Here is a 24,494-nt window from a genome sequence, read left to right on the forward strand (position 1 = left end):
GTGTTGCAAGTGTAACAGTGTAGGTTCCGTCCTTCTCTTCGCCCCAACCTGGGCTCGAACCAGGGACCCTTGCACACATCAACAACTGACACCCACGAAGCATCGTTACCCATCGCACCACAAAAGCCATGGCCCTTGCAATGCAAGGGGAAACCCTACTTCAAGCCTCAGAGCGAGTGACGTCACTGATTGAAATGCTATTAGCGCGCACCACCGCTAACTAACTAGCCATTTCACATCGGTTACACAAGCACCATGCTCTACCAACTGAGCCACAATGACTCCCCTTGTTAGGGTGGAGAGACATGTATCTCAAATGTAAAATAATTGTTTTTAAATTAACTAAGCATGTCAATTAAGAACAAACCCGGACGACTCTGGGCCAATTGTGCGCCACCATATGGGACTCCCAATCACGGCCAGTTGTGATACAGCCTGGATTCAAACCAGGGTGCCTGTAGTGCCTAAGACCACTGCGCCACTCGGGAGCTCACTAATTGTATTGGTTGCATACAAGTAAAATGCTTGTTAGTATAGTCATATTTGGCTGTACTGAAAGACCAGTTGAAAAACAGGGAAGATTTGAATCAAGCCACACCCACCAAATGGGAACAAACGTACCTCAAAGTCGACAAGAACGTTTTGGGGGGAAACGTATGGTTCAGTACAAACAGTTCCGCAACGTAGCAAACGTTCAAGTGAATTGAACGCACCTCAGAAAAAAAGTTACTGTAGCAAACGTAGTTGGCGTGGCTGCTGAAACTGGAGTCAAAGGAGCAATTTGAGGATTACGAGTTTTAACGGACAATGTGTCTTTAAAATAATCTGTAAATACCATTTCAGAAAAAGTTGGCGTGGCTGCTGAAGCTGGAGTCAAAGGAGCAATTTAAGGATTACGGGTTATAATAACGGACAACGTGTCTTTAGAATAATCTGTAAGTACCTTTTCTAAAATATAATTTTAGGTCTATCTCTTACTAACATGAAGTACATAGCTAGCCATGCTGGACAGCAGATAACTCAAGCTGTAGGCAAATAAAATCTGACTAAAGCAAGGCAACTATGTAAGGCAGTGTTCATTTGACCGACTGAAAAGGAAGAAAGTAGGCTTTATTTGTCTCAATGATCCTGCCTATGATATTGTGATTTATTAATACATTTTCGAATTCCAAAGCGCATAACAATTTAGACTAGTTTAGTGTCTTTCACATGATACACACGTGACACAGGGTGGTCCGGTGTGGCTGACTAAACTCAACTCCATCGTGAAGGAAGTTTCTCAACGGAGTCGAGCAGAGAACAGGCTTTGTGGAATTAATCTCCGACTAAATCTATTCGCTCAAGGTCAATACTTCAAAAAAATATTTAGTTCTGAAATGCATACCTTGAATCTCCGACGACAGGCCTAGGTCTCCAAATATTTATTGAGCATGCGCATTTTCGCTGAGTTGCCATCTTCGAGAAAAAAATTATAGATTTCAGCAAACAAAGGCACGCATCTACAGAGGACAAACATAGATACAAGGTAAGCGTTTCACAATGTACATTAAAGTAGGCTACAGACCTTGGGTGAATGAAGTAGTCGCGCACTTACAAAACATATTATATTTTTGAAACTGCAGTATAACAAAAGTTATACTGCACTCTAACTGCAGTTAGACTGCAAAATTACAACAGTGAAAAAAAACCTTGTTTTGGACGAAGTATTTGTAGCATACTGTAGTTATATTGCACTCTGACTGCGATCATTTTTTATAAGGGCGTAACGTTAGCTGAACTTCACGAAGCCTGGGGCCTCATTTATTAACAGTGCTTACATTTTTTACGAAATTCTGACGTAAATGGAGATTCTAGGATTTGTGTGCACCACAAATTATGGGGATTTTATAAAACTGTCACACACAACAGCCTAGTATGTTTTCATTGATTAAACTGTGCCATATTATATTTGTGCTTTGTGAACGAGCGCTAGAACCCTGCCGGGAAAACGCCTTTGTTCTCATTTTATGGTAAGAAAAACACCCCAATTTGGAGATGTTGGAACTGGGCCATGAAAGTTCCTTAAAGAAAGCACAATGGCAAATTTCAACGTGTGTGTGTGTGTGTGTGTAGAACGTTTCAGTGGTTTTTCCAAACAAAAAAACGCTTGCAGCCAAGTGAGGGCCAGACACTGTATGCGCATTCTGCAAGATTGATTGTCATTGGGAACAATTTAAAAGTAAATGCTACAGCCCACATTTCTTTACAAAATACATTGTTTTTAAATATTTTGTTGATCTATGAATGATTGGTTTCATCTCCTGGTTCGATATATGCTCTGAAATGTAAAGGTGCTACATGTAATATTTTTTCATTATAATTCCAGAAAATGTCTTTAATATATCTACAGTAATAGAGGAATAATAGTGTTCAAAGACATTTTCCACCAAAATAATGCATTTTAATGTTGCAGCCTTCTTATTGGTGAGCCGCCCGCTAACCGATTGTGCCACAGCTACATGCTGTGCTTATAGGGGATTTTCCATGACATGTGTTATGTATCTTAGAGTAGTAAGCAGAATCAATATTGGCTTTACCGTATGTGTGTGTGTCTTGGTCATTAGGCAAAGGAAACGGTCATTAGGCATTTTTTTGTATCGTTGCTATGGTTACGCCACCAGTAGAATCTATGCTCAGAAGTCTGTGCCATTAAGAGGAGGGATATCCATGTTAAGATAGGTGTAAATGCCGTGGAAAATTGTCTTAAGAATAACACTTCTTACAAGAACTTGTAAATTCAATATAGACTTTAATATAGAGTAGTAAAGCCGGTCCGCGGAACAACTCCTTCCTTAGGCCCCGGCTCTGCTTTTATGCACATACAATACATAGGTCCACCCTTTATGTAAATGAAGTAAAACCCCCTATGCGTTCTGCCACCATTATCTTTCAACCCAATGGGTAACGCCCATATCTGAGGATAACGCCCACATCTGCTTTTAGCTCTAACATAATGGTGGCTAAACTCTCCTCATATGGATATGAAAATAATGCATGCATTGCATGCTTACGCTTGGCATATATTTAGTCATGGCCATACATTCAGCTTGCCTGGCCGTTGCGTGGTTCCTACTTGGGGATGTATGGCCACCTGTTATCTCCATTCAGGGCCAGCTGCCAGTCTCCTCTTTCGCTAGCTAATGTATTTCTATTTTTCCTTCCTTCAGCACGTCTACCTTTCTCCCACATAAACAAGTTAGAAGGAAGACGAAGAGATAAGCCAGCAGCATACCACCCTGCATCCCACTGCTGGCTTGCTTCTGAAGCTAAGCAGGGTTGGTTCTGGTCGGTCCTTAGATGGGAGACCAGATGCTGCTGGAAGTGGTGTTGGAGGGCCAGTAGTAGGCACTCTTTCCTCAGGTCTAAAGAATATCCCAATTTCGCCTTGTTACGTTGTAATAAAGTCTATTTGAATTCACAAGTTCCGGTATCTGAGAAATATTATTGGATCAATATTTCTACTACATGCCACAATTTTTTAGGATGTGGTACTTATACAAATCTCTCAGCTCCAGTCAATTTGGCAAGAGTTTTTCTGGCCACAAATATAACATGTAGCACCTTTTTTAAATGGGCTATGATGTTGCACATCTAATATTGTACAGCAATACTGTAGCCTACCCATACTGTCAAGGCTACCGATCTGTTTGCTTTCGAGAATGCTTGGCTATTGAATGAGTGATTTGATAAATGTGTATCAGATGTCAATCGTACTCTCCTTGCGTTGTGTTTTGTCCAAATAAATCACATCAGCCAGTGGTCCCAGTTGAGCATCATTTATTTTTGTTGCTGTTGTTAAATAGGAAACAGCACGTTAGTTGTGCAGGGCTTAACAATGTTGATGGCTGTCGATGGTAAAATCTGTAGCATGAAAACAACTGTGTTAGCAGTGGGTTTATGTGACCACATGTATACATTAGTAATGTGTACAAGTTTGCTGTACATTGTAAAACAGTATTCAGAACGTGACCTACCCCTTGCATCACATTTTCAGACTGGGGAGACCTGATGTTCGCGATCTCCCCCTGTCTGGAAGCGGGGCCAATCACAACACGCCTTATTGTCATCAGAGTTGAACCAACCAATAAGAATGCTTGAACATTAAATACACCTTTCTTTAGAGGCAAGTGGAAACATAACCAACCCTGTTACAAATGCTAGCCTACTATTTATTGTGTGGTGGGAATAATTTATCACTTATGTCAGAAAAGGAGAGTTGTCCTGCAATAAGATTATTTAGGCCTATAAAAGTCAAGTAAACATATTAGACGACATGCTGCTATGCGATCTCCTTACCAACTGCAAATGCATCTGTTTTATCATTAGGTCTACCATTATTAGAATTCCTGTGCATCAAACACCTCCCATTTCTCCAAATGAACAATATGCCTATATCATATCAAAGTTTATTTGTCACGTTCACTGACTACAACATGTGTAGACCTTACAGTGAAATTTACATTTTACATTTTACATTTTAGTCATTTAGCAGACGCTCTTATCCAGAGCGACTTACAGTAGTGAATGCATACATTTCATACATTTTTTTAAAAAAAAATTTGATTTTTTCCTGTGCTGGCCCCCCGTAGGAAATGCTTACTAACCAACAGTGCAATTTAAGTAAAAATAGGTATTAGGTGAACAATAGATAAGTAAGGAAATAAAAAAACAACAGTAAAAAGACAGTGAATAATAATAATAATAGTTGGGCTAATTGAGGTAGTATGTACTAGAGGGTGGCCGATTTATTCTTTTTTGATACCGATTATTGGAGGACCAAAAAAAGCCGATACGGCTTAATCGGCCTTATTATTATTATTATTATTATTATTATTATTGTTTTAAATTTTTTTACAATTTTTTTTTATATTTATTGTTTGTTTATTTCCTTTTTTGTAATAATGACAATTACAACAATACTGAATGAACACTTATTTGAACTTAATATAATACATCAATGAAATCAATTTAGCCTCAAATAAATAATGAAACATGTTCAATTTGGTTTAAATAATGCAAAAACAAAGTGTTGGAGAAGAAAGTAAAAGTGCAATATGTGCCATGTAAGAAAGCTAACGTTTAAGTGCCTTGCTCAGAACATGAGAACATATGAAAGCTGGTGGTTCCTTTTAACATGAATCTTCAATATTCCCAGGTAAGAAGTTTTAGGTTGTAGTTATTATAGGAATTATAGGACTATTTCTCTCTATATGATTTGTATTTCATATACCTTTTGACTATTGGATGTTCTTATAGGCACTTTAGTATTGCCAGTGTAACAGTATAGCTTCCGTCCCTCTCCTCGCTCCTACCTGGGCTCGAACCAGGAACACATCGACAACAGCCACCCTCGAAGCAGCGTTACCCATGTAGAGGAAGGGGAACAACTACTCCAAGTCTCAGAGCGAGTGACGTTTGAAACGCTATTAGCGTGCACCCGCTAACTAGCTAGCCATTTCACATCGGTTACATCAGCCTAATCTTGGGAGTTGACAGGCTTGAAGTCATAAACAGCGCAATGCATTGCAAAGAGCTGCTGTTTGAATGAATGCTTACGAGCCTGCTGGTGCCTACCACCGCTCAGTCAGACTGCTCTATCAAATCATGTATATGTGTCGCGCTGCATGAGGCAAATGCTGGTCACCAGATACTGACTGGTTTTCAGATCCAGATTCTCAGACACCCCCTGGCATGTATGTCCTGGATGGCTGTGAGCTCTTCCCAGTGATGCGCTGGACAGTCGGCACCACCCTGTATAGGGCTTCCAGTTGAGGGTTGTGTACTTGCCATACCAGACGGTTTTACAACCAGTCAGGATGCTCTCGATGGTGCAACTGTAAAAGTTCCTATGGATCTAATGGGCCATGCAAAAAAATCTCAGCCTCTTGAGGGAGAAGAGGCACTGCCATGCCTTCTTCACGGCTGTGCTGGTGTGAGAAGCTCTTGACCCTCTCCACTGCGGCCCCGTGGATGGGGATGTGCACCCGCCCCTGTTTCCACGATTGTCACCTTGGTCTTACCTGTCGTTGAGGGAGAGGTTGTTGTCCTTGCACCACACTGCCAGGTCTCTGACCTCATCGCTGTTGGTGATCAGGACTACCACCATCGTGTCATCAGCAAACTTGTTGGGGTCGTGTGTGGAAACAGTCATGTGTGAACAGGGGGCTAAGCGCACACACCTCGGGGGGGGGGGGGGGGGGGGGGGCATGTTGAGGGTCAGCATGGCAGAGGTGTTGCCTACTCTTACCACCTGGCTTGTCAGAAAGTCCAGTTGCAGAGGGAGGTGTTGCAATGTATGTGGATCTATCTGTTGGGGCAGTATGCAAATTGGAGTGGGTACAGGGTGTCTGGGATGATAGGCTAGTCATGGAACAGAACTCTTTCAAAGCACTTCATTATTACAGATTTGAGTGCTACAAGGTGGTAGTCATTGTGGCAGGATACCTTGGAGTTTTTGGGAACCGGAATGATGGTAGTCAGCTTGAAACGTGAGCATTACAGACTGGGACAAGGACTGGTTGAAAATGTCTGTGAAGACGCCTGACAGCTGGTCTGCACATGCCCTGAGGACACACCCTGGAATACCGTCCGGACTTTCTCACCGAGGCTGACGTGAGATCACCCTAACCTTGTGCGTAATTCTCTTAACCTTGTGCGTAAGTTGACCTAGTTTCCCCCGCTAGTCAAAACCGGCAGACCTGCCCTGAAAGCAGTGAGTATACACTAATAGTACAGTGTAGCCTAGCTAACGTGACTCACGTGGTACACAGCAAAGGGAGAGCTGTCTGGACAGTAGTTGTAAATGGGTATCTTTCCAGAGTTAGCACAGCTGATTCAACTGGTCTACTAATTATCAAGCCCTTGACTACTTGAATCAGGAGATCTAAAGGTAACTGCCAAAATAAAGGAAACACCGGAGTAATTGAGAGACAAAGTATATTGAAAGCAGGTGCTTCCACACAGGTGTGGTTCCTGACTTAATTAAGCAATTAATATGCTTAGGGTAATTTATAAAAATTCCCAGTTGCCCATTATTTTGGCCACCATGTCTAGAAGAGATCTGTGACTTTGAAAGAGGGGTTTGAAAGGAGTGTGTGGCTGCATTTACACAGGCAGCCCAATTCTGATATTTCTTCCACCAATTGGTCTTTGGACAAATCATATCAGATCTTTTCACAGCAGATATTTTTCAGAGCTGATCTGATTGGTCAAAAGACCAATAATATATATTTTTGAATTGGGCAGCCTGTATCTGTAACCAGGGCTGCATTCCAAACACTTAACTTCTCTAGTGTAGGTGGGACAGGCCAACATCCGGTGAAATTGCAGAGTGCCAAATTCAAAATACAGAAATACTCATAATAAACATTCATAAAATATACAAGTGTTATCCAGCTGCTGTGTCAGATTTCAAAAAGGCTTTACGGAGAAAGCATACCATGCGATTATGTGAGGACAGCGTCCCGCTTACAAAAGCATACAAACATTTTCAAGTAGAGGAGTCACGAAAGTCAGAAATAGCGATAAAATGAATCAATTATCTTTGATGATCTTCATATGGTTGCACTCACAAGACTCACTGTTACACAATAAATGTTTTTTGTTCGATAAAGTCCCTCTTTATGTTCCAAAAACTCTGTTTTGTTGGCGCGTTTTGTTCAGTAATCCACTGGCTTCAGGGCGGTCAAAACATGCAGACGAATACATCCTAATAGTACTGGTAAAGTTCGTCGAAACATGTCAAACGATGTTTATAATTAATCCTCAGGTTGTCTATTGTCTAAATAATCGATTATATTTCAACCGGACAATAGCGTCTTCAATACAAAGGAAAAAGAACGAAAGGCGCGCTCACGGTCATGCACAAAATCTAGCTCTGCATACTTCACCTGTTCAGTGACAAAAAGGTATTTTTAATCATCGTTTTTCAAAATACAAGCCTGAAAGCATGTCTAAAGACTTGACATCTAGTGGAAGCCATAGGAACTGCAATCTGGGTCCTAACCTATAACATAGTCAATAGGCATTCAATGGAAAACAACTCGCATCAAACAAATCCCACTCCCTGGATGGATTTTTCACAGGTTTTCGCCTGCCATATCAGTTCTGTTATACTCACAGACATTATTTTAACAGTTTTGGAAACGTTAGTGTTTTCTATCCAATACTACCATTATATGCATATCCTAGCTTCTGGGCTTGAGTAACAGGCAGTTTACTTTGGGCACGCTTTTCATCCGGACGGGAAAATACTGCCCCCTACCCAAGTGAGGTTAAAAGACACACCCTATCCCCTCAGCCCTCAAATTAAGTGGACACTTCTGATGACGTATCATGATGTCTGACTAGTGCACACTTGCAGGGCGAGGGAGGAAGGAATGATTTTTAAATGGACCGCCCTTGCCCGGAAAGTCATCAGTCATGCATCCCGCAATGATTGTGTTTTCAGCAACCGGTAGCTTGTGGGTGCTTTATATGCACTACAGTCAATTATGATTGCATGTCTACTTATATTAACTATATAATTATTAATATATGGCTACTTTATGATAGCTAGCAAATGAATTGGCTAACTAACGTTAGCTTGCCTAGCTGGAACTTCTGAAGAATTCAACAGCCTTGGTTTCTCAAATGACTGCCTCGCCTGGTTCACCAACTACTTCTCAGACAGAGTTCAGTGTGTCAAATCGGAGGGCCTATAGTCCGGACGTCTGGCAGTCTCTATGGGGGTACCACGGTTCAATTCTCGGGCCGACTCTTTTCACTGTGTATATCAATGATGTCGCTCTTGCTGCGGGTGATTCCCTGATCCACCTCCACGCAGACGACACCATTCTGTATACATCTGGCCCTTTGGACACTGTGTTAACCTCTCTAGGGTAGGTGGGACGAAATCGTCCCACCTACGCAACAGCCAGTGTAATCCCGTGGCGCGATATTCAAATACCTTAGAAATGCTATTACTTCAATTTCTCAAACTATTTTGAGAAATATGACTATTTTACACCATTTTAAAGACAAGACTCTCCTTTATCTAACCACACTGTCCGATTTTAAAAAGGCTTTACAACGAAAGCAAAACATTAGATTATGTCAGCAGAGTACCCAGCCAGAAATAATCAGACACCCATTTTTCAAGCTAGCATATAATGTCACATAAATCCAAACCACAGCTAAATGCAGCACTAACCTTTGATGATCTTCATCAGATGACACTCCTAGGACATTATGTTATACAATACATGCATGTTTTGTTCAATCAAGTTCATATTTATATCAAAAACCAGCTTTTTACATTAGCATGTGACGTTCAGAACTAGCATACCCCCCGCAAACTTCCGGTGAATTTACCAAATTACTCACGATAAACGTTCACAAAAAACATAACAATTATTTAAAGAATTATAGATACAGAACTCCTCTATGCAATCGCTATGTCCGATTTTTTTTTTTTTTTTAAATAGCTTTTCGGTGAAAACACATTTTGCAATATTCTCAGTAGATAGCCCGGCCATCACGGCTAGCTATTTAGACACCCAGCAAGTTTAGCACTCACCAAAGTCAGATTTTACTGTAAGAAAAATGTTATTACCTTTGCTGTTCTTCGTCAGAATGCACTCCCAGGACTTCTACTTCAATAACAAATGTTGGTTTGGTCCCAAATAATCCATAGTTATATCCAAACAGTGGCATTTTGTTTGTGCGTTCAAGACACTATCCGAATGGTAAAGAAGGGTAACGAGCACGACGCATTTCGTGACAAAAAAAATCTAAATATTCCATTACCGTACTTCGAAGCATGTCAACCGCTGTTTAAAATCAATTTTTATGCCATTTTTCTCGTAAAAAAGCGATAATATTCCGACCGGGAATCTGCAATTAGGTAAACAGCCCGAAAGAAAATACAGCACGGGGTCGAATCGGGCACGCGCCTAATTCCTTTGTCCTCTTATCGGCCACTTGGCAAAGGCGATTATGTGTTTCAGCCAGAGGCTGCCTCGTCATCATTCAGTTTTTTCCCGGGCTCTGAGAGCCTATGGAAGCCGTAGGAAGTGTCACATTACAGCTAAGATCCCCACTCTTCAATAAACAGAGACAAGAAGATCGACTCCTTGTCAGACAGGCCACTTCCTGCATGAAACCTTCTCAGGTTTTTGCCTGCCATATGAGTTCTGTTATACTCACAGACACCATTCAAACAGTTTTAGAAACTTTAGGGTGTTTTCTATCCAAAGCCAATAATTATATGCATATTCTAGTTACTGGGCAGGAGTAGTAACCAGATTAAATCGGGTACGTTTTTTTATCCGGCCGTGTAAATACTGCCCCCTACCCCCAACAGGTTAACTGATTTTTGTACTCTGACGTCCTTGGGTAGGTGGAGGGAGTCTGGAAGGGTATCTAGGAATCTTTGGGTTGTCTGAGAATTTATAGCACAGCTTTTGATGATCCTTGGTTGGGGTCTGAGCAGATTATTTGTTGTGATTGCAAACGTAATTAAATGGTGGTCCGATTGTCCAGGATTATGAGGAAAAACATTAAGATCCGCAACATTTATTCCACGGGACACAACTAGTTCCAGAGTATGATTGTGGCAGTGAGTAAGTCCGGAGACATGTTGGACAAAACCCACTGAGTCGATGATGGCTCCAAAAGCCTTTTTGGAGTGGGTCTGTGGACTTTTCCATGTGAATATTAAAGTCACCAAAAATGTGAATATTATCTGCCATGACTACAAGGTCTGATAGGAATTCAGGGAACTCGGTGAGGAACGCTGTATATGGCCCAGGAGGCCTGTAAACAGTAGCTATAAAAGTGATTGAGTACGTTGCATAGATTTCATGACTAGAAGCTCAAAAGATGTAAAACGTCTTTTTGTAAATTGAAATTTTCTACGTAAATGTTAGCAACACCTCCGCCTTTGCGGTATGCGCGGGGGAAATGGTCACTAGTATAACCAGGAGGTGAGGCCTAATTTAACACAGTAAATTCATCAGGCTTAAGCCATGTTTCAGTCAGGCCAATCACATCAAGATTATGATCAGTGATTTAGTTCATTGACTATAACTGCCTTTGAAGTGAGGGGTCTAACATTAAGTAGCCCTATTTTGAGATGTGAGATATCACAATCTCTTTCAATAATGACAGGAATGGAGGTCTTTATTCCAGTGAGATTGCTAAGGCGAACACCGCCATGTTTGGTTTTGCCCAAGCTAGATCGAGGCACAGACACGGTCTCAATGGGGATAGCTGAGCTGACTACTCTGACTGTGCTAGTGGCAGGCTCCACTAAGCTGGCAGGCTGGCTAACAGCCTGCTGCCTGGCCTGCACCCATATCTCATTGTGGAGCTAGGGGAGTTAGACAGGGCTCTATGTTCATAGATAAGATGAGAGGACCCCTCCAGTTCGGATGGAGTCTGTCACTCCTCAACAGGCCAGGCTTGGTCCTGTTTGTGGTTGAGTCCCAGAAAGAGGGCCAATTATCTACAAATTATATCTTTTGGGAGGGGCAGATCGCTCTGGCCCCCCTCCCAGATGTTTCCTTACTCTTCAACTATTGTTGGATGTTGAGTTCCACTACCTTCTCGGCCTAGTTTCACAAAAACGAGCTTTTCTTAACAGGAACTGAGACCCGACTGTTGTTCTTTTACAGACTTCCTTAATCTTAATATACAGAACTAAAATTGACTGACCTGAAACCGACACTTTCTGTATTTACCCTTTTCGCTACGGTAACACACACAAGCTCCATCAACCTAACCCATACTAATAAGCTAATTATACAATAAAAATGGGGGCAAGTCATACGGTTTCCATCACAGGAAACAATACAGCACAGATTGAAAATGTACCGTAAATAAAAAAAATTAAGCTCTGATAAATCCATCCCCTGTGACAAACTCATGTTTTATGAGAGACATTATATTGTCATGAGAATGTAGTGATGAATGCATCATTAAGTCAATGTATAACCTTGAGTTCGAGAGAGGTTCAATTTCTAGTAGCCGTTTTATCTTGACGTGACCGCTTGTACTTCTACTGGACTCAAGTCTCCTCCATTACCTTGAGTCCACTTATATCTGATAATTTTTGTCTTCAGTTCCCATCTGTACATTCTCACGGGGAGTAAACCAATGTACCGTTCCAGACCCCTCAACCTCCAATGTGTGTATGAGTTTATCTGTTGCGTACCCTAAGTCATGGGTGTAGCGCTGATGCGGTGTGCCCACATCTTGGGTGTCTCCAGTCGAGCGGCCCACCTCAGTTTAGAACAGTGGTGAAAAAATATCAGCTAGCCTACCAATCACTTCTATGCTTTCAAAGAATATGATGGCTTTCTGGCACCAGATTGCCATACCCTAGATTTTTACCATTGGATTCAAGCTACATTTGTTACTGTGCGTTTTGTTGGGCTAATCCTGGTTTAACATGTTTCTCATTTCAGAAATGGTTACGTTCTGCCATACCACAGGGCAGAAGGCGAGACTGAGAAGCCAAGGAGAATGCAGACCTCTACCTGGCCCCAAAGTGGACCGGATCGATCAGTCACTGGACAATCCTCAAGTCCCCAAGTCACCAGTGGTCAGCTGAGTGGGAATCCAAGCACCTATTCTCATCAATATGGGCCGGTCAGACCATCTGTGGCGTATACACTAGGTAGGGAAGTCGGACCAGCAGTCCCATATACTCAAGGTGGTGAATGCCTACCACACAGCAGCCAAGTAACCAGTGTAGGTTACTGGAGTGGACAGACCCAGAATAAACAGGCACCCACAAAAGAGAAGGCCCTAATGGCCACTAGTCCCCTTTTGACATCACTCTTGACTAACAATGCGGCTGCACAATCAACTGGTGTTACATCACAAAGTGGATACCATCACACCCTGCCCGGAAGGGTTAACGATGCATTTCAACCCACTTTTCAGCAGGGACATGGGTCTTTGGGTGGTAATAGTAACAATTCACAGAGGTTGGTACAGGATGGTCAGGGTGCAACCATTCACTGCCCCTCTGATATTAATGCATCACTGAATACAAATTGTATTTATCTCCAAAGCCCAGCAAGTGGCAGTCAGCAGCTGGTACTTGGCAGACAAGAGGGGGCCTCCAGTGGTACCTCTGCTGCTCTTGCCATGGGTAGGAGTCCCAATCATGTCAATCATCAATGGACTGTAGCCAGTGGAAAGGATTCAAGTAGGATGGCAGTTCAAGCGCCTCATCAGGGGTATCCACAATCACCAAACTCTTTGCAAAGTGCACAGGAGACAAGTAGCGTGCCATCAAAGACATCTCCACTGTCTCCCACAGCATATAAACAACTGTTGTATTTGGTTCTAAATCAAAACAATAACAACAGGACTGAGATGAACAGGGTTCAACATGGCACACCTGTCCAAACTGACCCATCAAACCACAGTCAAATGTATCCCTTCCAACCTCTCACGGACAGCAACAACCAGGTCAATCTATCGAATGCTACAGTGGGGCAGTCAATGCCAATACATAACATTAGCCAGAATCCTCAATACAATGTTATGCATAACCCTTTTCTTAATAATTTTCAAAGATATCGCCCTGCAGGCCTTACCAACCCACCACAACAGAACAGACTTGTGTCAAATTGTGCAAATATGAACAGTCAGACAGGGGCCATTGAAAATAATGCACACCATGCCCCATATCCTAGGCCCCATTTTGAAGGTGTATCTAACCTACATTACAAGGCAGACGGCACATATGTTCTGGTATCCAACACTGGACCATCGTCATCTGTGCCAAACAATAGTATACAGTCTTCAGTCGAGCACACCCGTGAGTCCGCTCCTCCACCATACCCAGGCCATCACTCCCATGGACCCGTGCTGAACAAGACGGGACATGTGGTTGGGTCAGGAGCACATTCTCTGCAATGCATATCAAACCAAGGCTCAGCCCATACCCTACGTAACAAGCCAAAAAATGTTCTGATATCCAACACTGGACCATCATCATCTGTGCTAAACCATGGTATGCAGTTTTCAGGCCAGCAAAACTGTGAGTCTGTGCCTCCCTCATACCCCATAAGACAGGGCTATTACGTAACGGTAACAGAGGACAAAAGTGGAAAAGGATTTAGAGCAGAAAATGTTATTTTGATAGGAGATAAACCTAATGAAAGTGCTCTGGTACGGCAAGGATCATCTGCAAGTAATGCCCCCTCTGTTCCTACGGTGCAGAAGGCCATCGCCGTTGTACAACCACTGTCGCAGTGTATGCAGACAAACACATCACTCAATGTGGCTGATAGAATGCCCTTGACTACCCAAGGTATGTCATTCTCAACTGGTGGTGAAAATGTGAGCAACCCTGGGGAAGAATCTTGTGACCAAAGTCCATCACAAACCCAAACAACCCTTACCGTATCTGCTTCTTTGACAAATGAATCTGGACAAAAGGTCCCCAAGGTCAGACCAGAAGCTACATTAGAAGCGGGTGCTGAAAAAACACTGACTCAGGATTCAGAAACTTCCGATGTTGAACTGGCCAAGACATATTCATATTTTGAGTCTGAATGGTCACTATCAAACTGCTTACATGTAGAGAAAGTGGATTCTCAACCATTATCTAATTTGAAATGTCAAGCCACTCAGAGGAAAGAGTTAGCGGGCACAGAAATGACCACTCATGTACATGTTAACCAATTGAGTGAGGAAACAAATGAAGAAGTAGTTTCAGATGAGGACATTTTTGAATTGTCCTCAGTTCCTGTAATCAAATGGAGACTTGGTAAATTGAAGGAGTTGGTAGACACTGTGCAACATCCAAAATGCTCAGAGACACTGGTTGAAAGCAAGCTACTAAGCCTCTATTGGGATGGAGATGGGCAGAAGCTTATGGATGCTGCAAGATCTGGTATTTTACAGAATATAATGCGAGAGGTTAGATCTGTGTGTGGCAAAGATATGTCATCACAGTCTGTCATATTTTCACAAGTCAGGCGCAAAAACTGGGCTCAAGTTGAAGAGAAATGTGTCATTCTTAAACATGATTCTGTTTACCCTGAGGTCCCAGGTCAAGAGTCCTCATGGTTGAACACCAATAAGCAGCTTGATGACATAGACAGGGAGTTTGGATTCCCATGGTCACTAAGATATGACCAACAGACTCTTCAAAGAGGAGATGAACAACCAAAACGGAATTTTACCGAAAATGAAAATTCTGCAGACTCTGCCTGTGACATGCAGACTGAGGTGATTCAGACAGAGAGACCAGCACCCTCTGAATCTGATCCTAAAGAAATCCAAGGGTCAAGTTTGGCACACAGCTCGACACAGACCCTCTCACCAGTTAAGAAAGAAAGTGAAAGCATCATTTTTTGTGACCCATTTTCCTCCCTGGAGATCAAAGTGCTGCCACCAGAAGAGGCTATGCGGTTTTTCAATGGCCAGCTACTGCAAGACAAAGTGGGAGAAGACCAGTTGAAATTGCCAGTGGATGTGGAGCTGAATGAGTTGAAAGATTACTCCGTGGAGGATAAATCATCTGAGGGAGTAGATGTAAAGTTGACAACTGTAAAATACGAAGTGGATGTCCAATCGGAAGATTACTGTTGTCTCTCACGTTGGAAGGCAGTGTTCAGTGGGTCCACCAATTCTTTGTCCTGCAAATGCCAGTACAATACTGAATTGGGTTTGACAAAGGCCACTGTGAATGCAAAGATGTTTGTCGAGGGAACTTTGGCTGTTGAACCGAGCACAACAAATGCAGAACAAAGGGAAAGCCTGCATTTATGTAAATCCAATGGCACAGCAGAAGGAAAGATCAAAGGGAATCCTGGTAAAAATGGGAATCCCCAATCATGGAAATCTACAGGCATTGAATGCCAAACTCTTGTCTTGTCTGATAGTGAATCTGAGACTGATCGCCCATACACTAATGGGGCGAAGAGCTTGCCATTGTCAAAACCCCACTCACTGTGCCTGCCCATCAAGTGCCCAAACATTGTTGAAGTTGAAATTGAAGATGTCTTCTCGAGCTATGAAGACTTTCTCAAGGTATCCACCCCAATGTCCGAGCTAGTGTGGGACAATGTACAGCCAAAGCAGAAACTACCAGGTCCACTCCAGAAACAAATGGAACGTGTACAAGCACTTAGTGTCACTTTGGAAGAAAGGAACCTTGGGGGTAGTGAAGTCATTCCTACAGTTACCATTCCTACTTCTAATCTGCTATGCCAACCAGCAGAGAAAATCAGTTTTCTAACATCACTCTCCTTGGCACAAAGATGTCACAAGCATCTATCTCCTAAAATAAATCGTACCTACAAGGTTAAACAAAAAGGGGTTGGACACAAGAGATGTGTTGAAGGTCCTCATTCAAAATTGTCTGTCCCAAGAAAGCGAAGGAAAATAAGGGAAGGTTTGGGTCCCTTCATTCAACTTGTTCCTGAGGTCAACTTGACTGACACAGATGACTATTTCGAGCCACCCAATACAAGTACTTCTAACTCTTTGGAAGAAGAGCGACCTTCAAACGGTCGCAATCTCCAGAAGCCAGCAGAACCTGGAGTTAGGACTAAGATTTCAAGGGTCACCACAGTAAGTCTGGCCTTGTTTGGTTCCTCGCCCCAGAGGACAAATGGGACTGTAGTAACTGGCCAACGCAAGGACCATAATTCTTCTCGACCTAGACCTTTTGCAGACAAAGCTCCAGCACCTCCTCTAACCCTCAGTGTGAATGTCAAGTCCTGGAGGATAGAGCCCTCCGAGACCAGCCCGCCAGTGGAAAGCCCAGTCAGACAACGGCTCTTCAACGAGTGGGAGAACAGTTTTGTGCCAACAAAGTCCAGGGGCAGAGCATCAAGACTACGAAGCAGAAGAGGCTTTGCTCCGAAGATTGTTTGTGCTGAAGTTGCCAAAAAGACTGTTACCTCGACCAGGACAGATGGTAATGCATTATCCTCTGAAAGACAAGCCACACCAGAAAGAACCGTAAGGGCCAAGCAGACTTTGCGGCACATTGAAAGAGAGAGAATCTTAAATGGCCTGAAACTCAGACTGAAGAAATCTAGGATCAAGGCGGTGCCTTCCAGCAAACCTGATACAGTGGAAAAAAGTACAAATAAGATCAGGAGCCCTGCTCTTTTGCCTCTTGAGGAGAACAGTGTTCTGAGGTTCAGTGTGCTGCCAGAGTCGTTCAACTTCAAAGATGGACAAGAACCCATGGACACTCGGACACAGACTGGTTCAATGAAGGGTAAGTAGTACCAAAACAGATATCCTTGCTCTGTCTTACTTAGGGCTGGGCGGTATAGCATATTTTACTGGCTTCCGTATTGATGCAAGGACCAGTTTGGGTTTTAACTTTACCTTCTAAAACTGTATTTCAGTCTTTGGTTTGTTAAATGTGATATGCAACTCTGGCGCGTGAAATGTCTTTTTTTTTTTTTCACTCCGTTTGCTTGCAAGTGGTCCCTCTCCTCGATGCTGCTTTCTAAGCATTCTGTAATTACACTTAGTTTGTGTATCTTAGTCTGCAAACATCTAGTTTGCCTTTTCTTAGCAAGTGGGGGCTAAAATAAATCATGTTCGCCACTAATGCTAATCGCTAACTAGTTATCCAAATGTAATCAATCGGCGCAAACGTAGCTAGCCAATAATGCAGCCTGATTGATACCATTGCTGATGCAGGCCTAGATCAGTATGTTTCTAAATCAGAGAGGAATAGACGGGCTAGTTGTTTAGCAACACAACCGATGCATGCGCAACTGTGAAGTAAAACATTTGTTTAGTTGTTGACATGTAAACTATATTTCTTCAATGTTTATTGAAAACAAATACATTTGCTCAATGAGCACTTGTCTCTCAAATACATTGTTACAGTTGTTGGTTAGCTAGCTAGTTTATTTTCTCCATATTAGCATTGACATGAAATCGGTCAAAACACCTCAAGACATTTGTATCAAGAAAAAGATTATACTAACTGAAACAAGTCCCTTACGATTCCCCACATGACAGTTTCTTGTATTGTTGGTAGCTATCTGGCTATCCAGAATCACAACAACTCAAACTTCTGTCCCATTTGAAGCGTGCGGATCGTTTTCGTGACGTCAGCTAACCCATCTTTAGGCGAAGCATGATTTCTAGCTAGCTACATGATGTAAGAGAATACACACATAATGTAACATTGTATAGGGTCCTCTAGGAAACACTGACCAACACGTTCTTTCCTATCCTGTAAAAATAATTCCTCCCTCGCTTATTAATTTGTCAAATAACAATGTATTCAAAGTGATGCCCTCTATATTCCAACTATTGAATTACAATAATCATTATACTTCCATGATTTCAACACTTCGCCAATAAACTACTGTAGGCCTAGATTTGTTTTCTCCCATATCTATTAGAGGTCGACCGATTTTATGATTTTTCAACGCCGATACCGATTATTGGTGGGCCACAAAAGCCGATACTGATTAATCGGCCGTTTTTTATTTATTTATTTATTTGTAATCATGACAATTACAACAATACTGAATGAACACTTATTTTACTTAATATAATAGATCAATAAGATCAATTTAGCCTCAAATAAATAAGGAAACATGTTCAATTTGATTTAAATAATGCAAAAACAAAGTGTTGGAGAAGAAAGTAAAACTGCAATATGTGCCATGTAAAAAAGCTAACGTTTAAGTTCCTTGCTCAGAACATGAGAACATATGAAAGCTGGTGTTTCCTTTTAACATGAGTCTTCAATATTCCCAGGTAAGATGTTTTAGTTTATAGTTATTATAGGAATTATAGGACTATTTCTCTCTATACGATTTGTATTTCATATACCTTTGACTATTGGATGTTCTTATAGGCACTTTAGTATTGCCAGTGTAACAGTATAGCTTCCGTCCCTCTCCTCGCTCCTACCTAGGCTCGAACCAGGAACACATCGACAACAGCCACCCTCGAAGCAGAGTTACCCATGTAGAGGAGGGGAAAAAACTACTCCAAGTCTCAGAGCGAGTGACGTTTGAAATGCTGTTAGCACGCACCTGGGTAACTAGCTAGCCATTTCACATCGGTTACACCAGCCTAATCTTGGGAGTTGACAGGCTTGAAGTCATAAACAGCAAAATGCATTGCGAAGGGCTGCTGGCAAAACGCACGAAAGTGCTATTTTGAATGAATGCTTACGAGCCTGCTGCTGCCTACCATCGCTCAGTCAGACTGCTCTATCAAATCATAGACTTAATTATAACATAATAACACACAAACACGAGCCTTAGTTTCCGGATTCGACCATATTAATGACCTATCATCTCGAAAACAAAACGGTATTCCTGTTACATTGCACAACCTTCAGTGTTATGTCATAATTATGTAAAAGTCTGACAAATTACCCAAAGTGTTGCATATACCCTGACTGCGTGCAATGAACGCAAAATGACACAATTTCACCTGGTTAATGTTGTCTGCTAACCTGGATTTCATTTAGCTAAATATGCAGGTTTAAAAATATATACTTCTGTGTATTGATTTTAAGAAAGGCATTGATGTTTATGGTTAGGTACAGTCGTGCAACGATTATGCTTTTTTCGCAAATGCGCTTTTGTTAAGTCATCCCCGTTTGGCGAAGTCGGCTGTCTTTGTTAGGAAGAAATAGTCTTCACAGTTTGCAACGATTTTAAGAAAGGCATTGATGTTCATGGTTGGAGCAACGTGTACCTAAGCGATTATATGCAACGCAGGACAGGCTAGATAAACTAGTAATATCATCAACCATGTGTAGTTAACTAGTGATTATGATTGACTGATTGTTTTTTATAAGATAAGTTTAATGCTAGCTAGCAACTTAGCTTAGCTTCCTACTGCATTCGCGTAACCTCGTGGAGTGCAATGTAAAGCAGGTGGTTAGAGCGTTGGACTAGTTAACCGTAAGGTTGCAAGATTTAATCCATGAGCTGACAAGGTAAAAATCTGTCGTTCTGCTCCTGAACAAGGCAGTTAACCCACCGTTCCTAGGCCGTCATTGAAAATGAGAATGTGTTCTTAACTGACTTGCCTAGTTAAATAAAGGTAAATAAATAAAAAAAGGCCAAATCGGCGTCCAAAAATACTGATTTCCGATGGTTATGAGAACTTGAAATCGGCCCTAATTAATCGGCCATTCCGGTTAATCGGTCGACCTCTAATATCTATCATGCAGCCCTACGGGACAGTGTGAAAATGATACAAAAAGTGCAGGAAATGCAGAACATTATTTTTGGTTGAAGTTGTTTTATACTGTTCAATCAGAATGTAGAATGCCACATTGAAATCACTTAATTTATGTGTTGCCACCCTAGGGTCCTGAATATTTTGAACTTGTATTATTCAAAAACATAAAATTTGAACAATAGTGTGATATGAGATTTTGGCCATATCGCCCAGCCCTAGTCTTACTCCAATTATGGTTACTCCAATTATGATTACCTGTAATTAGACATTTATACCTACCCTTTTCACATTGAAACACTTTTTCCCATAAGAAATGGCTGGTGCTGTTGCTACGACGACTGAGAGTCCTAAAACAATAGTCCGGAAATCCCAAGGTAATAGCATGCTCTATCAACCACTTGTTGAAAATGTATGTATTATGGCTTCCTACATTGCATGTCTTTTGTAAGGAAAGTGGGTTTTGTACACTACCGATCAAAAGTATGGGGTTATTTAGAAATGTCCTTGTTTTTGAAAGAAAATTTTTAAAAAATGGTCCATTTAAAATAACATAAAATTGATCAGAAATACAGTGTATACATTGTTAATGTTGTAAATGACTATTGTAGATAGAAACGGCTGATTTGTAATGGAATATCTACATACAATGTGTACAGAGGCCCATTATCAGCAACCATCACTCCTGTGTTCCAATGGCACGCTTTGTTAGCTAATCCAAGTTGTTTAATAGGCTAATTGATCATTAGAAAACCCATTTGCAATTATGTTAGCACAGCTGAAAACTGTTGTGCTCATTAAAGAAGCAATAAAGCTGGCCGCCTTTAGATTAGTTGAGTATTTGGAGCATCAGCATTTGTGGGTTCGATTACAGGCTCAAAATGGCCAGAAACAAAACACTTCCTTCCGAAACTCGTCAGTCTATTCTTGTTCTAAGAAATGAAGGCTATTCTATGCGAGAAATTGCGAAGAAACTGAAGATCTGGAACAACGCTGTGTAGTACTCCCTTCACAGAACAGCACAAACGAGCTCTAACCACAATAGAAAGAGGAGTGGGTGGCCCCGTTGCACAACTGAGCATGAGGACAAGTACATTAGAGTTTCTAGTTTGAGAAAGACGCCTCACAAGTCCTCAACTGGCAGCTTCATTAAATAGTACCCGCAAAACACCAGTCTCAACGTCAACAGTGAAGAAGCAATCCCGGGATGCTGACCTTCTAGGCAGAGTTGCAAATAAAAAAACATATCTCAGACTGGCCAATAAAAATAAAGATTAAGATGGGCAAAAGAACACAGACACTGGACAAAGGAACTCTGCCTAGAAGACCAGCATCCAGGACTCGCCTCTTCACTGTTGATGTTGAGTCAGGTGTTTTGTGGGTATTATTTAATGAAGCTGCCAGTTGATGACTTGTGAGGCGTCTTTTTCTCAAACTAGACACTCTAATGTACTTGTCCTCTTGCTCAGTTGTGCACCTGGCCACCCACTCCTCTTTCTATTCTGGTTAGAGCCAGTTTGGGCTTCTCGGTGAAGGGAGTAGTACACAGCGTTGTACGATATCTTCAGTGTCTTGGCAATTTCTCGCATTGAATGGCCTTGATTTCTCAGAACAAGAATGGACTGATGAGTTTCAGAAGAAAATGCTTTGTTTTTGGCCATTTTGAGCCTGTAATCGAATCCACAAATGCTGATGCTCCAGATACTCAACTGGTCTAAAGGACAGTTTTATTGCTTCTTGCACAACAGCACAACAGTTTTCAGCTGTGCTAACATAATTGCAAATGGGTTTTCTAATGATCAATTAGCCTTTTAAAATGATAAACTTGGATTAGCTAACACAATGTGCCATTGGAACACAGGAGTGATGGTTGCTGATAATGGGCCTCTGTACGCCTATGTAGATATTCCATTACAAATCAGCCGTTTCCAGCTACAATAGTCATTTACAACATTAACAATGTCTACACTATATTTCTGATCAATTTGATGTTATTTTAATAGACAAAAAATGTTTCTTTCAAAAACAAGGACATTTCTAAGTGACCTCAAACTTTTGAACGGTAGTGTATCTATGCAGTTCCAGATCTCTCTTTATTCCTTTCTGTCAAATGTGAGGTGTTTTTTGTTGTTGTTTTATTTATTGTAACAAATTAACTATTACACTCCCAGTAGGTTTATGGTCTGCTTGCCCTCAGAAGAGATATTGTCCTCTCACCTCTTCGACCACTAAAGTCCCCAAGTCTTCCTCCACTGCCTTCCATGAGTTTCAGAGGAAGTTCAAGCGGCTATCCCAAGACTAGTTTGTATTGCCTCCAGTTATGGAATGGAGGAGTGGAGTGAGGACTGTTGACAATCTGATTCTTGTAACTTGTTTCCCATGGAAATATAGTCTGTGTACAATTTTTTTTGTTTTGTTTATGACAACCTTTTTCATAACAAAATTATGTTATTTTGGAATGCAGAAATTGACCTTATTGTGGTAAGGTTGGGCAGTTCATAATGTTTTTTAATTTTTTTTTCTTGTAGTTATTGTTTACATTTCTTAAATGACTGAGCCAATATATCTGACAGTATCCTCCTCTACCTCAGGCCTGACGGTCAACATTGCGAGACTTTGTCATTAAAAAACATTAACCAAAGTTTTGTGGCCCATTGGATGGCTATTTTCTTTTCACTGTCATTTCAGACTTTAAAAAAAAAAAGTTTTGGGTGAACAATATTTTATGCAAACCTCATGTTTATTGTTTGCATGGATTACAGAATTTGGACTATGCAAAATGTACTGCAGTTTGTTTGAATTTGTAGGCTACATAATTTCACTTCTTGACTCTTACCTTCTACACTCTCATACCTTATCAATAGTTATTTTGCTGGAGTTTAAAATGTTTCCTTTTGTTGCCACAGGATGAACAGTACCGTATGGTTCAAGATACTGTGACAGCTTAAACAACGCTGCACTGCAGTAGTTAGACCTTTTGTATTCTGGTTCTGTATTTTAGTATTAAACTTTTATAGTTATTTGTAGTTCTAGATTAAAATTTGTGACAGACAAAAACTGAACGTGTGGCAGACAAAAACAATCAACAGGAAACGTGTGTCATTAGTAACCTGGTGCATTAAACGTATTTTTTTTAACTTTTTTTTTTTTTTACCTAGTGTTATTTCTTTAATATGTTGGTTTATTTGATTTGTTTCTAAATAAATATTTTACATACTTACATTGATATTTATCTCTAGAGCATCCTTCACTTGGATTTTCTTGTTGACTTTAGAGGGTACTTGCAGGTTGGGTACATTCTGTTGCCAGAGCCAGATGAGTCTATTGGTTAGGTGTGAATGCTAATCCAGAGCAATTAGCACTAGTCTGTGACACTGTTGGGTGTCAGTTGCTTAGGCTCCCAGAGTTGTTCTGGATTGCAAACAAAAGTTGTTCTCACATGAGACCCTTTGAATTCTTAGGATGTGTTTTTGATGGCCTCTTTCAAACCACTTTTATATTACACCTCCACCTTTGTTCAGACACTCAGAATGTGGAGGTCGTTGCAGAATGTCCAGAACGCTCAGGTGCCAACGCAATGTCTCAACCATTAGGGTTTGTACCCATTTTTTCACAATTCCTGACATTTAATCCAAGTAAAAATTCAGTGTTTTAGGTCAGTTAGGATCACCACTTTATTTTAAGAATGTGAAATGTCAGAATAATAGTAGAGATATTTATTTCAGCTTGTATTTCTTTCATCACATTCCCAGTGGGTCAGAAGTTTACATACACTCAATTAGTATTTGGTAGCATTGCCTTTAAATTGTTTAACTTGGGTCAAACGTTTCGGGTAGCCTTCCACAAGCTTCCCACAATAAGTTGGGTGAATGTTGGCCCATTCCTCCTGACAGAGCTGGTGTAACTGAATCAGGTTTGTAGACCTCCTTGTTCGCACATGCTTTTTCAGTTCTGCCAACACATTTTCTATAGGATTGAGGTCAGGGCTTTGTGATGGCCACTCCAATACCTTGACTTTGTTGTCCTTAAGCCATTTTGCCTCAACTTTGGAAGTATGCTTGGGGTCATTGTCCATTTGGAAGACCCATTTGCAACCAAGCTTTAACTTCCTGACTGATGTCTTGAGATGTTGCTTCAATATATCCACATCATTTTCCTTTCTCATGATGCCATCTATTTTGTGAAGTACACACTTGTGGGGGTGCTTTCCCTCCTGCAGCAATGCACCCCCACAACATGATGCTGCCACCCCCGTGCTTCACAGT

The 24,494-nt window shown here is 41.3% G+C and overlaps 1 protein-coding gene across 3 annotated transcripts; it reads left to right on the top strand.

Moving 5' to 3' along the window:
* Window positions 1-603: 603 nt before the first annotated feature.
* On the top strand, window positions 604-23,455 carry si:ch211-106e7.2 (uncharacterized). Of its 3 annotated transcripts, none has more exons than XM_029751468.1 (4): window positions 604-935; window positions 12,486-17,275; window positions 20,544-20,606; window positions 22,404-23,455. In XM_029751468.1, the coding sequence occupies exons 2-4, from the start codon at window positions 12,544-12,546 to the stop codon at window positions 22,529-22,531; spliced, it is 4,923 nt and encodes a 1,640-aa protein (XP_029607328.1). In that variant the 5' UTR covers window positions 604-935; window positions 12,486-12,543; the 3' UTR covers window positions 22,532-23,455. The 3 variants fall into 3 exon arrangements, with proteins under 3 accessions (XP_029607328.1, XP_029607326.1, XP_029607327.1); XM_029751466.1 differs by having other exon boundaries at window positions 612-935; window positions 22,401-23,455; XM_029751467.1 differs by lacking the exon at window positions 604-935 and adding an exon at window positions 984-1,525 and having other exon boundaries at window positions 22,401-23,455.
* The last annotated feature ends 1,039 nt before the right edge of the window (window positions 23,456-24,494 follow it).

Source organism: Salmo trutta, chromosome 4 (assembly GCF_901001165.1).
Source record: "Salmo trutta chromosome 4, fSalTru1.1, whole genome shotgun sequence".
Classification (NCBI taxonomy): domain Eukaryota; kingdom Metazoa; phylum Chordata; class Actinopteri; order Salmoniformes; family Salmonidae; genus Salmo; species Salmo trutta.